The sequence below is a fragment of the Lycium ferocissimum genome, chromosome 10, assembly GCF_029784015.1.
Source record: "Lycium ferocissimum isolate CSIRO_LF1 chromosome 10, AGI_CSIRO_Lferr_CH_V1, whole genome shotgun sequence".
In the NCBI taxonomy this organism is placed as follows: domain Eukaryota; kingdom Viridiplantae; phylum Streptophyta; class Magnoliopsida; order Solanales; family Solanaceae; genus Lycium; species Lycium ferocissimum.
In genome coordinates, this window is record NC_081351.1 from 29526242 (window position 1) to 29541067 (window position 14826).

Below are 14826 nucleotides of genomic sequence, written 5' to 3' on the forward strand. Positions count from 1 at the left end.
ATACCGATGTGCCATCGAGCCAAGAGGGCCGAGTACGTATGTTAGCGATCCCATCGAGCCGAAGGGCCGAGTACGAATGATGCTAATCTATATGAGTACGAGTACGAATGATAACGTCCTATATGAATACGATTATGATACATGTATGATATTTTCATGAGTATGATTATGTTACATGTATGATTATGCCATATGCATCACGTCCCGTGAGTACGAACGAGATAAGTATATGACATCTTTACGAGTACGAGTGTGCTATGTATATGACGACGATTAGAGCACGGATATGCTAATACCATGTAAGTGCGAGTAAGGGCTACGTATATGCAAAGCACGGGATACGAGCATGAGTATGACAAGAGAATAGATATGAAAGGTAAGTAAGTAAAAGATATGAATGTATGTATACGAGTACGAAATAGAACGGGGAACGTCCTACGAAAAAGGTAAGTACTATGAAGAGAATGTTAATGTCTCCCATCTTATGATATTTCATTTATTACGTTATATTTCTCCATCATTCGCTCATGCTTTACATATTCGGTACAATATTCGTGCGACGTCCTTCTCTTTGGACGCTGTGTTCATGCCCACAGGTAGACGAGAAGACGGTGCAGATTCTCAGTAGCTAGCAGCAGTGTTGCGGAAGCCCTCCTTTATTCCGGAGGTGCTATTTTGAGACATGATTTTGTGTACATGTATTCTGGGCACGGCGGGGTCCTGTCCCGTCCATAGGTTCAGTGTTCTAGAGAGGCTCGTAGATACGTATGTGTGGGTAGTATGGTCCCATAGTCATTATGTAAATGAAAGCCTATGTATATTATTATTATTTTGATAGCCCAAAGGGCCTACGGTATATAAGTAGTATGTTCTATATGAAAGTCGCTTTTTACGATTATAAACGAAAAGAGAAATGCATAAAGACAGGTTAAGCAATAGAATGAGGGGTGCTCGGTGGTCAGCCTCGGGTACCCGTCGCGGCCCGTAGGTCGGGTCGTGACATTTACTTTCTAGTTTGATTAGTAATTTTTTATTTTTAATAATTCCAGGAAACCGACCCAAACTAAATCATGACACCCTTATTCCGATGGTCCAAATTGAGTAAAAATTTCACTGGGGAAGTCGGGTTGGACACTTCTAATTAATCTATACTCATGTTTTTCAAATTATCTAAGTTGTAACCAGTGTTGGAAAACTTCTGACGAAAACTGATCCTCCTCATCCCTTTCTTCATCTTCTTCTTAGTTGTTGTTCTATTCCTTATACGTTGTATTAATAGAGTTTCATTCATGATTGTTGAGCATACTAATTATAGCTTCACAAATTTAAATTTGACACATAAATTTAAATTTAAACGGGGCCAAACAATCAACACTATCCTTATGGAGGTCATTTGTGAACTCAATAAAGATAACAAATACCTCGTGAAATTACGCAAGTTGATCCTAAACACCACAATTATAAAAAATAAAAAAAATGTGATTTTTCTTTTTGGGTCTTTATTTTTTTTCCCGGTCAGTTTTTTTTTTTTTGGTTAAAAAATTGCTATAGTATTTGCTTTGCTAAAAAAGCATTTCAATAGTATTCTAAATTTTGTAGGCTGTAGCGCGGGTTTCAAAACGCCGAAGTAGAACTTCCTAACAACGGACCCCACCCCAAAATCAAAATCCCCTTAACTTGCCTATCAACTGTTGGTTCGTCCCACAATCCGGATCTTGTCCTAACGACAGCTCTTTTACTCTCTCTCTCTCTCTCTCTTTCTCCTCTTCGAACGCAATTCACATTTGCATGTGAATCTCAATAGGCCTTTTAGGCACTCGATTTCATCAGATCCACTCCTACATTTTTGTCTTTCATCAAGGTAAGCTTACTTTCGTGTGCCTTAGCAATTTTTTTTTTCGTGCTAATTGTTGTGTGATTCAAGAGTTTGTTTATTCATTCTTGGATCTAGGAGAGTTAGTTTCTATTATGCCCGGATAAAGGAGGACTATTAATTGGTTGTAAATTACTAGCAATTAATTGAACTGCTATTTACTGATCAAATAAAAAGATAACGAAGGTGAGTGCCGTATGTTGACGCCAGCTAAGAATAGTGAAAGTAATAAGGAACTGTAGAGGATTCATATAGCTGATTCCTCATGTCTATGGTAAATTATAAGAAGTCAATGCCAGAATTCCGAGCACACTCCTATGGTGTGTTCAGTATGGAGGAAAATGTTTTTCATCGAAAATATTTTCCAAGAAAAATTAGTGGGTTTCTTACTTATTTTCTTGTGTCTGGTATGTAAGTAAAAAATATTTATCCTAAAATCATTTGTATATAATCTAGACAAACTATGGTAGGTGCGGTGTGGGGTGGTGGGGATGGGGGCTATGGGGGTGAGAGTGAAGATGATGTGTGTTGGAGGGTTGGGAGGAGGACACAATGAATGTGGAATGCTACTTTTTTTCCTTACTTCACTGGGGAAGTCATTTTCCTTATTTTTAAGGAACTTGTTTTCCTAAAGAAAATGTTATTCAAAAATTTCAACATGGGAAAATTGGAAAACATTTTCCGGTGCTTTCGTCCATACCGAACACACCCCAACACCCCTATTTATTACTTGGAGATGGTCAAATAGAAGATCATGGAAACTCTTAAAGTATATTCTAAAGTCAAACTCTTCTTTTAGTATTACAATTTTGGACTATGAATACTCCTACCCTTGCAGTGCTAATATATTCATTAGTCTGAGTCTTAGTCTACTAAAAGCATAGGAAAGGAAGAGTCAATTCTTATGTTGCAAGGTTCCACCCCAACCAAGTAATAAGCACTAAACTGAACTCTATAAGGATAGACGGGGTGGTTTCTCACTAGAAAGGCTGAGGATTTGAAATAGATAGAAAGGAGTCCAATCTACAAGCATAGTGGAGGAAAAAAATCCTAGAAGTAAGCAAGTAGTTGAATTAGTCCCTGCTAGTATTGGTTGGTCTTACTTTAACAGCCGACCTCAGAAGGAGAGTTACCGGTATCTTCAATTTAGCTTTAAATCCCGAGGTCACAATTGCTCAATGAGGACTGATAGTAGTTGGAGCCAGTGACGGATCCAGGATTGTCACTAGGGGGGTTCGAAAAATAAAAATATAGTGCCTGAGATTTGAACTTGAAACCTCAAGGTGTCCCCTAAACCACTGAACCAACCTCTAGTCTTGTGTTAAGGGGATTCAAAATCTATATATGTACATAAAGGATTAAAAAATTCCCTTACATATACAATGTAACTTTTTGCCAGGCACCCCTAGATCCGCCCCTGGTTAGAGCACTAAACTCAGGCGAAATGTCGAGGATTGGGAGATAGACAGTTCGCTACATTTGATGGGTATATTGGGTAAGAGAGCATCACAGATGGACAGAAATGATTCATTGAGATGGCCCTTTGATGAAAAAGGACTAGACTCAGCTAATCTGGGTACAAAGTACTGGCACAATTTGGACACTGGGAGAGATGTAACTCATCCACTGTGAACGGGAGGAGCATCATTTTTCCATCTACATTTGGTGAAAGCATAGTTGGTTTTGTTGGTGTTAGACACCTCATATGACCCAGCAGGAATTAGACAGACAATTCTCTTTTCATGCATTTGTTTTCACTTCTTGGCGATCGGTCATTCTAGTGAAAGCCATTGTGCTTCTACTTTCCTAAGAGAAGTGCTTAATGAACATTGACTGCCAGAAGTCCATTCTTTTTTTTTTTTTTTTGAGGGGGGAGGGAGGGGGGATGGGTTTCAAGTCCAATTCATATGATCCGGTGAATTTTCTTCACGAATTGATGAGTTTTACCTTTTTATCCCCTTGCCAACTTTCCTCTTTTCACCCCTCGCCTTTTGGAATTTTATATTTTGGTTGGCCTTATAGTCGTAGTTTTGCTCATTCGTTTATTACCCTTTGATTTTTGCTTATATTTGTTGGGTCTTGTACTTCGATTATCTTATTTATCTATGGTAGCTACTGCTCCTTTCTTTCCGGACTGTTTTATCATTACTTTCTCGCTTTTGTTATTTCTCATTTTCATATTGCTTTGATAGGCTTGTCCTTATCTGACCTTTTTGTCTTGTCTTGTCTTGTCTTGTCTTGTCTTGTTCTCTCTTGAGCCGAGGGTCTTTCGAAAATAGCCTCCCTACCTTTCAAGGTGGGGGTAAGGTCTGCGTACACTCTACCCTCCCCAGACCCCAGATTGTGGGATTCTGCTGGTACTGGGTATGTTGTTGTTGTTGTTGTTGGTTGGCCTTATGTGTCTTCCATTTATTTTCGTGTTTAAAGTGCTAGATATATTGTATTTGCAGGTTGCAAGGTGATCCTAGTTGTTTAAATTATCGTACTCATTTTTTCTGCTTCCTCCATCTATGTTTGGGAGTCTTGTGGATGCTCCTGCCAACAGTCCACATCTACGGAGGTCTGGAAGCCGACCGGTTGTTTTTGATATTGGTAAGAAAAGTTGTTCCTTTAATGTGCTTTCTGATGTTTGCTCTCCATTTTGTTCAGTGGTTATGTCAAAATAGACTCTTGATAGTTGTAATCTGCTAGGTAAGGTTGAGCTTGGAGGGAGTCCTGAAGAAGCCCTTTTGCATAGTATAGAGGTCAATGAAATGAAGGGTATGACCACACCATTGAGCACCGCAGCCATAATGCCATCTCCTGTTCTTTTATGGAGATTTAAGGTGTGATCTTTTATGACAGTTTCAGTATATGAACATTTGATCTTTAGGCTATGTTTGGGATTTTGAGACAAGGGTCAGGCCTAAGTAGGCGTTTGGCCAACCCATGGTTTGAAACCATGGTTTCAAACCAGCGTTTGGACATACGTTTGGAACCATGGTTTGAAACCATGGTTTCAACTTTTTAAAATATAAAATTTAACCCATAAGTTTATATTTTATAAAAAAAGACCCATAAGTTGGTAGATATTTTTAACAATTACCCCCATCAATCATTGACCAATCTCATTAACTTCCACCAACCTTTATTTATGTCTACCAACTTTTAATTTATGTGGGAAGATTATACTAAAGAGTAGTTACATTACTATTCATGTTAAATTTTCGTTTTTATTGAACTAAAGTTTGATTAATTGATGTTGCATTTTTTAGAAAGGCCTTCTAGTAGTGTGCTAATTTTGTTATAAACTATTATTTGCTCATTTGGTAAGATTATATAAGAATTGAGAATGTTTTGATAGTTTTCACAATTTGTGGGGTTTTTATATCTATAAGAAAAAAAACCATGTTTCAAACCGTGTCCAAACGGGGCCTAAGTTATTCAGATCTGTAATATGGTTTGAACTGATCTAAATTTAGTTTTTTTTATTGTTTTTTTTACATGTTCGATAGTTGTTTGTGACAGTTTGAAGTTATAGGATTCAATCATTCCTAGTTCAAAAAGTCTATATGTTGGATTTGCAATTTTGGACATGAATAAGACAAACGTTTGACAAATTATTCTCTGTGTTGGAGCCTATGAAAGTGAAAAAAGGAAATAGCAATATATTTGTAGCACAAATTTTTACACAAATTATTTATAATTGCAATACAACATAATGAAAACTTATAACCTAGTAAGCATGTTATTGTGTTTAGGTACTTCTGTTCCTTATTTGGGGTGTCAGTTGTTGCAAGGTTAGTATGACCAACTCTTTTGGTTATGTACTTGGTTCAGTGTGAACATATTTGTATTATCTTCAATGAGTATTTTCTCTTAATTTGCAGATCAGCTGGGATTCAGTCATGAGAATGAGCGTAAACCTTCGCGATCTATTCTTATATGAGGCTTTTCTTTATTACAACCCTCTTCTTCTTGTGGTTAGTGAAGATCATTGTACTAGTTTATGCAATAGTCGTTTCTGCCACATTCCTCTTATTTGCATTTATTTGGTTTTGGTGCTGCAGACCATGATGGTTTGGTTTTGGGGCATAAACCTATGGGTTTTTGCGCAGGCTAATGTCAACTATGCTAAAATCTTTGACCTTGATCAGAATCATCTCTCTCACAGAGAGATCTGGAAGGTAACTTACACTTGTCGTGAGCCCATAGTCTCGCAACTTAATGCATCTATTAACCAACTCATTTTTTACTTAAATGTTTTTGTCTAATATGCTCATTAAACTTTCTAGGAAAACATCATTTGGCACTTAAGTGCAATACGTGGATTTACACTACATTCTTAAGCATGGTTAACTAAGTTATTTGGGCTTACTTTTGTCTCAATATGCTAACTGTGGAACTTTGAGCATTAAGGTTTGGCAATATAAGCCTGTTTCTCAGTGAACTTTGTACAGACTTTTCAAAATAGTGCAGTAAGGTTAAAATATCAGATCACATGTCATGTATGAAACAAATCTTCCTGTATTTATGCGATGCATCATGTCACTTGTATTGATAAGCCATAGTACGTGAGTCTAAATGACAGCATTATTGATGAGAGTGCTGCAATATGCTTGCCTCTATCCTATCAGATTGAAGGAAAGAAGTAGAAGGAGAAACTAATCTCTATTGCATGACATTTGCATCCTTCATTCTCTTTGAACTGTCTGTTAGATTTTTGTTTTCCTCGTACAGATAGAAATATATTAAAAGTCCCTTGATAATGCAGTGCGCAACTTGGATGACAATCATTGTGCCGACAAGCATGACAGCCTATCTCTATCTCTACTCACATGGAGAAGTTTCGTTGGCTGCATCTCAACCAGTGTAATAGATGCTTCTTTTCCACTTAATTGTTAACGGTTTTTCTTTATCCAATTTATGTCATATTCAATCTGAACTGTTGTTTTGAACTCTTGATTCCTGGAAAAGCTTCTGATCAAATTATCTAAAGGAAAGAGGACCATTTTTGGTTCAAAATGACTGCCCAACTTCTGTTTGCTTGGAAGAGTTCAAAATCAAGTTCTTCAGCTTGGTCATACTGTCAAACAAAATGCTCAAGTTTTGCAGTTGCATTGAGGCAGAAGTATTATCCTGTTAAGGATTCAAACTTCTAATTCTCTGGTTAACCAGAAGATTTGGCATCAGAAATTTTATATTTCTGCACTTTTATTTTGAAAGCTGTGCCAAATGCTTTTGATTTTTCGGGGCAATTGTTGTAACAAAGTCTCACTGATCTTTAGTGTAATCACTCAATTTAATGGCCAGGTGCCGCAAAAGTCCTGTAAATGTGATAATTCTTTTCTATTATTCTTATGGATCTTATGTCATTGCAGGTGCTCTTATATGCTGCTTTTGCCATGGCTCTGATATTTCCATTTGATATATTCTATTTATCATCTCGCTACTTTTTTTTAAGGACTGTTTGGCGGATAGTTTTTCCATTCCAGGTAAGTTTGTGTTAATCTAATGGTTACATTGAGAAATACTTTTGACTTTTAAACATAAAAATTGCCCTGTTGATCACTCAATTTCAAAATCAATATGATATGAAGCTCTAATATTTTTACCTGAAAAACTTACGTAATTTACTTATTCCTGTATTTTATGGCACTTTCTTTCAATTGAAACCATTAATATCAACATAGGTGATTATTTGGTTATTACAAATTTTCATGTACTTTGGCTGGCATTTTAATTAGAATTTTGAAGTAATTGAGTACTTTAGTAATAGCTGATATTGGCAGAACTGGGTATCTTTTAAATAGAGTTCCATTGTCTCAAATGCCCATCATTCCATATAGATCTGGTTGGTTTGGCGGAAAGAAATATTCCTTCTCCCCTAAAGTATGTTCTTTTTTGACTTTTCGAAGTATATTTACTGCCTCAGAGCATTTCCATGTTGGTTTTGTAATATTGTGAAGCAGCTTTTAGATGATTAACCATTTACATTCAAAATTCTAATCATCATGTGGATCATGCTTACAAGGACTCCTGAAATTAATGTAAAAAATTAAATACGTCATGCTAATTTCGGTAGAGGGGTTCACATTATTATTTGTCTGACATCCTGAATTGTTTCTTTTTGCTGTGGATGCAGGCAATATCATTTGCTGACTTCTTTCTGGCTGATATATTCACTTCTATGTCCAAGGTATGCATCCTCTTCTTCTTGACCCCAAAAGAAAAGAGGACACATAACTCATTAGTGCATGTATATATTTATATAATGTGACAGATAGCTTAGTTCATATTTACAACTAAACCATTTTGTTTCATAAGTAGGATTATGCATCTCTTTTTGTTTTCTAGCACACATTTCTTTTCGATACAATCTACTATGTCAATCTATCTCTTAGGATTAGTTCATTACTAGCTTGGAGAAACATATTTGGAAATCATAAACATGTCCTCATTTTTCTTATTTGTACTTAGTATGTGATATTGTTATTTAGCCATATTTCATGATGATTTTACCTACTGGAGTGCTATAGGACCATATCCCAAGCTGCATAAACTTCTGACTTCAGATTTATCATCATATTAATGCATTGGTCAGGTTAGACCATCATCGTTGCAGACGGGCAAAATTCTTGGTTGATATCTCATGAAATATCTTGACGGCTTTGCTTAGAGAAGATGTTACCGCCTGAGCAGGTCAATTTCATGTCATGGAAGCAGTGAACTGATCTAACTTTAGGTTCTGCTAGTCTTGGGTTCAGTGTATTGACTCTTGAGTAAACCACAATAACCCCAAAAGTAAAGAAAGAAACTCAGAAGTTTTCTCATCTCAATGCGCTGAGACTTGGTCCTTTACCGCTTTCAAAAGTTGCCAGCTTCTCTAACTTTCTGTCATCTTAGTTCATCCTCTTCTTGCAATAGTTTCTTACGAGATTAAAGTGATTCTTTATTATCTGCCCATAGCATTAACATGGGTTATATACTCATCTGAATTCTTTCTCAAAACAATTGGTCCTCCTTGAACCTCCTTGTTCTTTGTATCGTCAGCTGAGCCAGAAGAAAAGCATTAGACCAAGTTACCCCGTTACAACCCCGTTTGACGATCCATTCCCAGAGTGATTGCTCTCAGATTTAGTTTGTCCTTTAGATGCTGAACTTTAAGCTCTTATGAGTTGTCTGCTGTGAGTCCAGTCAAATCAATCTCATATATACTTGTCTGACTAGGTTAGCCAAGTTTTCCTTTTTATAAGGTAAATAATTTTATTGACAATTGGGGGAATCCCGTGTACAAGCCGTATACCAAAAAGAAGAGAACCTACACCAAAAAACGTTTCTCAACAAAAGAGATCAATCCTCTATACAAATAGGGACCTCATAAGTACACCAAATGAAACTTAGGCGAGTTAAAAATGATCTATTCCATTTACCTTATCAAAAAACAAAAAGATGAGCTATTCCATTTTACAGCCTGGTATTGATTCTTTTATGGAGTTACACATTTGGCGATCAAAGCCTTGTAGATGTACAAATTTTCACGTGCTTGTGTGATACCTATTGCTGTAGGTCACGTAGAGAGTGTTAAAGTATAACTTCTGTCACCTGGTGTGGCAATGCCCAATATTTTCATACTTTTGTGCAGGTATTTTCAGATTTGGAGCGTTCCGTCTGTAGAATGGTTCATCGTCAGGTTAGAACCTTTCTATCCTATCCTTTTGGTGAGAATAAGGATAACTGCATAACGTTGCTAGATTTTTCTTTTTTTGATAATACAAGTTGCATTTAGTGGTATCACAAGAGAGGTTGGTCTAGTGGAAGAGACCCTGCACCTCACATGAAGTTCGGTATTCTAGTTACCGAGGGGGAAACACCACTATTGGTCCGTGCGGAGTTGGGGATCTATGATTTTGAAAAAAAAAAAGAAAAGTGTTGCATTTAGTTGAATCACTGTCGTTCTAGCTATGATGCACGTTTAACATCATCACCTGCTGCAAAATTATGTCCACCCATCACTTGTCTATTTATGTATAAATTATGATCAGTGGACAAATATTTGATATTTCAACAAAAAATGCAGCTTTAGATCAGTATCTGTGCAGTGTTTATAGTCTGAAGTTGAGGAAATATTTGGTGGACCAAGTTACCAACTGTCTTCTTGTTATGTTCCACTCAAGTCAAGAAATAATTGTTCTTTTAGGGCTCGTAAATAATCTAGCAGAATCGTTGGATTGACATCTATGCAAAGCTGATCCTTCCATTCTGTTTCTCAGTCAAATTAGTGGAATTTGCTCAGTTTGTAGATTTAGCTGCATTATTATTATTATTATTATTATTATTATTATTATTATTATTATTATTATTATTATTATTGTTTCGATATGTAAAAGGTGTAGATTTGGCTGAATTGACCTCCCTCTGAAATAAGTTCTATAATTGACAAGAGTGCGGTTTCCCTGGGTTTGATAAAGTGTTAGGACAGTATTTTCTACAAATAATTTTCAGTGATATATAATATATATGTACATCTAAGAGTAGGTAATCACTAATCAGTCTCTGAGATTTTTGCTTCCGCTTAATATGATCTTGTTTTCTTTAATACTCTATTGCCTCTGTAAGCTAAAGCAAATGCACCTAAAGAATGGCTACTGGCCAGTGATCCTGCAAGACCATAGAGAATCTTTTAGAATTTCCCATACTAGTAGATTTTTGTGAATGCTTGCTCTATTACCTGAAAGATAACGAATTACATAAGCAGGTTGCTACCATTGCATGGTTTGAAGCTGATTCTGTTTGTGGAAGTCATGCTGTTGCAATACCCATTGTTCTTGTATTGCCTTATCTTTTCCGTCTGTTTCAATGTCTTCGGCAATATAAGGATACTAGAGAGAAGACTACCCTGTTGAATGGTAAATTCCTGTCTTCTCTTTTGCCTTTTTGTTGCTAAGAAAGCGTGAGTTGCTTTGTTGGTAAATGCAGCGAGCATCTTCGTTTTCGATTGGTTTTCAGTTATATTTTCTCGTTAAGATTATTTCATTGGCGCTTGACTTTGAAAGGAACAATTTCTCTGTATAGATAGTGCATTTTAGCAGTCTTTTAACCATGATTAAAACTCGAAGAGATGATGAAGGAAAGTGGGGAGATTACGCCTTCATTTAGCTGTGGAACTAAGAATACCTGGTTGGCTTTGAGGCTCGTTTGGTGGGCTGACATTTTCTGGAAACTGGTTGGCCTCGAGGGTTTAAATAGTAGTAGGATTTCTAGTGCTGATTTGAAGATTAAAGCCTGAAGACTTGGAAGAAATCTGTGCTGATTCATTGTGAACAGCATTTTTGGGAGAATGGAGTAACAGAGGATGATGAATAGTTTAGGATAAGTTTTAGTGCTGTACTTATCCTGTTCTTCATCGTCTTGGTTTTGTTCTATGCTTACATCTTTTGCTCCCTAAAAGGAAAAAGACTGAAGTGTCTCACATAATTTATAGTGTTAGTCCATTTCATTGTTGACCCTACGAAAATTAGTAACATTCCAAGTTCTTCATTTGTTAAGCGTGATTTTTACACATAAGCTCTCTCTCTCTCTCTTCAACTTGCTTTTTACTTTTCCATGTTTCAGCTTAACATTGGGTCAATACTTAATAGTGCTAATTGCCGTTAACATTTCATTTCAGCATTGAAATATTCGACTGCAGTACCTGTGATATTTCTCTCAGCCCTTAAGTATCACGTCTTCCCTGACAACTGGGTTAATATGTATCGTCCTTTATGGCTTCTTTCCGGTGTGGTGAACTCTCTCTACTCATTCTATTGGGATCTGACAAGAGATTGGGACTTGAGGTCAGTGACATCTTTGTCATGCTAATTCTTCGGAGCTTTAGCTAATTTTTCGGACTGCATGTGGCACTAATATGCTTTAGTTGTTTTGCACCCAGTTACTGCTCATCCAGGTCACACTTTGATTTGGTCCTATATTTTTCTTTGATTTTGCTGTCTTCCAACTGTTTCAACTGACATGCTTTATATTTTAGCAGCCCTAATGTTGACATTGTTCTTAAATGATAAAATTCTTCCTCTAACAAGTCAAAACTAATTTAACAAAGTACCACCTTTTATTGATGTGACATCCTTTCAACCAACTTCTCAACCTTTCCAAAGTTACCTTTACCTCAAAAAAACTTCTCTACCTTTTCACATTTTAAATTACATGTTTATTACGTTGTGAGCAACAAATTAATGTGAATTTGTTAAACATACTCCTACAAATTTGATAGGGTAGTCTCTTAAAAAATATCACTCTTAAGCTTCTCTAGTCTGTACTATTTTGCATAGTCTTTTGGAAATCGATTTGTACACTCCACTTTTCTACTCTTATCACTGGGTCTAATACAGTAATACTTTTAGTCTATCTCTCTTGATGCCTCCTTTCTTTCTATTTTCATAATTCTAGACAAAATATTATATAAACCCAAAATAGTAAATGAGTAAATAAATTATAAAATCTTGAAATCTATGTTTTATTCATTGAATTCGTCAAGTAAGTAATCTTAGGAGCATATACAATTCACAAACTCAGACAATAAAATAAGTGGTCAAGGCTAATCAGTTTTCAAGAGTTGTAACAAGAAAATTGAAGCAAAAATGACAAAGATACTACCTTATCGAAAAAAAGTTGACAGAGCTACTGGAATAAAGATTATAAGACTATGAAAATGTTGTCACCAAGGGGATGCCCGATTGGTTGAACCAACCACCTAGAGATCCTAGGTGCAAACCCAGCTACAACACTTGGTATGAGTCATCTGCTCCAACATTTGTGGGTTTGATTATCTGGGAAGTAGTATTAATGGACTGGACGGGGGTTGCTCACAAGCTAACATGGGCACCACTAATATGTACATAAGAGAAACAAAGAGAGAATGACAATTTTGAAGTTAGAGTTGAACTTTACAGCATGTTATTGAGTATGACAGGAGTAAAAGTGTGCTACTTTTGCCAACAAACAAGAAATTTTGAAGAAAACAAATGCTTCACTTGACACCCCCCCCAAACCAGTCCACCACCACCAAAAGAAAAAAGAGTGCTACAACTAAAAAGTTCGTATCAGATCTGTATTTTGTTTCTTAATTGAATCACCCTTTAAGCATAAACTCCACATGAAATGAAAATGGTGAGGGATTGGTGAGACGAAGAAACTACAGAAGATGGGCCCCAAGGGCTTTGTTCAGTGGTAAGAACCCAGTTCGATGTGCGGTTTAGGCGCACGTCACATGAAACAAAAAACCCGTTATTTAAGTGGAGAAGGATAAATGGGCAGGCTCATTGTTTGCGGAGTTTCAAACCTTGCTAGTTTGACCTCGGGGATTTGTCAGTTACAAAGATATTATAGGAGATAGATATAAGGGTTATAGGAGGAAGGGTGAATCAGTCATGGTTAAAATTATGACTTGGAGTGGATGTGTAAGAAGTGGATTGCACAAATCAATTCCCATGTTTTTTACTTTAATCACACTTTTATAATTGTCTGCCACAATACCACTTCCCTTGTCCACCAGTTAATGTCCAGGAGTGTCTTTTATCAGATGAGTCTTTGAGATTGTTCTCTTGTTACTTCTGTTTACTCAAATATACTTCTTCTTTCTGCTAGTTGCTTCACTCGGATATTCAAGTTCAGCAGACCACATGCATTATCATACTTGTTATACGGGCGGAAATGGGTAAGCCTATGCCTTTTGCTCATCACCACTGCTTCCATAACTTTCTAAGTTCATTGTACTGGCTGGTGAATTTACCAGTTTATTGTGAAATACAATTTATAGACATTGCCATTTGTTCTCTAGAGAAAAGTTAAGGGAGAACTCGATGATTCTATTGGTGGTCCCTTTATTTTGACCAACATTTTAATATCCTGCATAGATATTGTCTCTAAGTTGGCAGTTCTGACAAAATTTCTTTATTGTTAAGTATTGAGGGTGTAGTTCTCTGACTGTTTGGAACTTGCAGGTCTACTTTTGGGTAATTGGAACCAACCTCATCCTGCGATGCACATGGACATACAAGCTTTCTTCCCATCTCCGACACAATTATCTCACTGTGTTTGCAATAACCGCGCTTGAGATCTTCCGTCGTTTCCAGTGGGCTTTCTTCCGCGTAGAGAATGAGTGGAATAAAATGAACTCTAAACCAAATATTCAACTCTCCACGATTGACAAGCCAACTGACGAACAAAAATTACTCGACCCAAATGGTCACAGTGTATAGACTATGGAACGTTATAGATCCTACCAACATCATAGGAGGTTGACTGAACCTTCTTTAAACCAGGCAGAAAGGCTTAATGGGATCCCATTTTTCCTCTTTTGCATATAAGAATTTCTTGTCCATAGTATAGTATAGTATGAGATTGAAGGTCAAGAGACATTAGATAATATACAAGATTCAACCGCCATTCCTTTTTTGGAAGATGAATCGCTCTTAGTTCTTTGTTGGGCCTTTAAGATACTCATACCAATTTTTTAGGTGACATCCCCCTGGAGATGTTTCAAACTTTGTGGTGTCTCGAGATCATTACATTTTCGAATCAGCAAATCATGCTGGAACTTATAATTCTTCAGAGTATTGATGATCCTAGTTTCAAGTACTGAATTGATAACTTTGGCTATGAAAAGGATGGACCATCTTAGTTCTTGACAGAGTGGGACTGAAGGGAATATTTGTTAGTTACACTTTCAGTTTATCCTAAACATTAGTTCAGTCCTGTTGGGTGAGATACTGGTAGTGGTAGGGTTTTACTGTCTGAACTTGTTATGTTGTCATACATTATTGGTTACCTTATCAACATAGCATTTGTCCCTACTATTCCAGCATTTGGAGAACAATAGCTACGTGGCAAAATGGATGCAGATAGATTGATTGGGTGAATGCTAGAGAGAAATTAAACGACAATTGAAGCACTCACTATAAGCTAAAATATTTACT

At 36.6% G+C, this 14826-nt stretch overlaps 1 protein-coding gene across 2 annotated transcripts; it reads left to right on the forward strand.

Moving 5' to 3' along the window:
- Window positions 1–1605: 1605 nt before the first annotated feature.
- Window positions 1606–14703, forward strand: LOC132033260 (uncharacterized). Of its 2 annotated transcripts, none has more exons than XM_059423185.1 (14): window positions 1606–1861; window positions 4324–4465; window positions 4565–4698; window positions 5614–5652; window positions 5743–5835; window positions 5923–6039; window positions 6627–6722; window positions 7234–7347; window positions 7998–8051; window positions 9498–9545; window positions 10611–10761; window positions 11523–11688; window positions 13496–13565; window positions 13852–14703. In XM_059423185.1, the coding sequence occupies exons 2-14, from the start codon at window positions 4384–4386 to the stop codon at window positions 14107–14109; spliced, it is 1422 nt and encodes a 473-aa protein (XP_059279168.1). In that variant the 5' UTR covers window positions 1606–1861; window positions 4324–4383; the 3' UTR covers window positions 14110–14703. The 2 variants fall into 2 exon arrangements, with proteins under 2 accessions (XP_059279168.1, XP_059279169.1); XM_059423186.1 differs by having other exon boundaries at window positions 4570–4698.
- The last annotated feature ends 123 nt before the right edge of the window (window positions 14704–14826 follow it).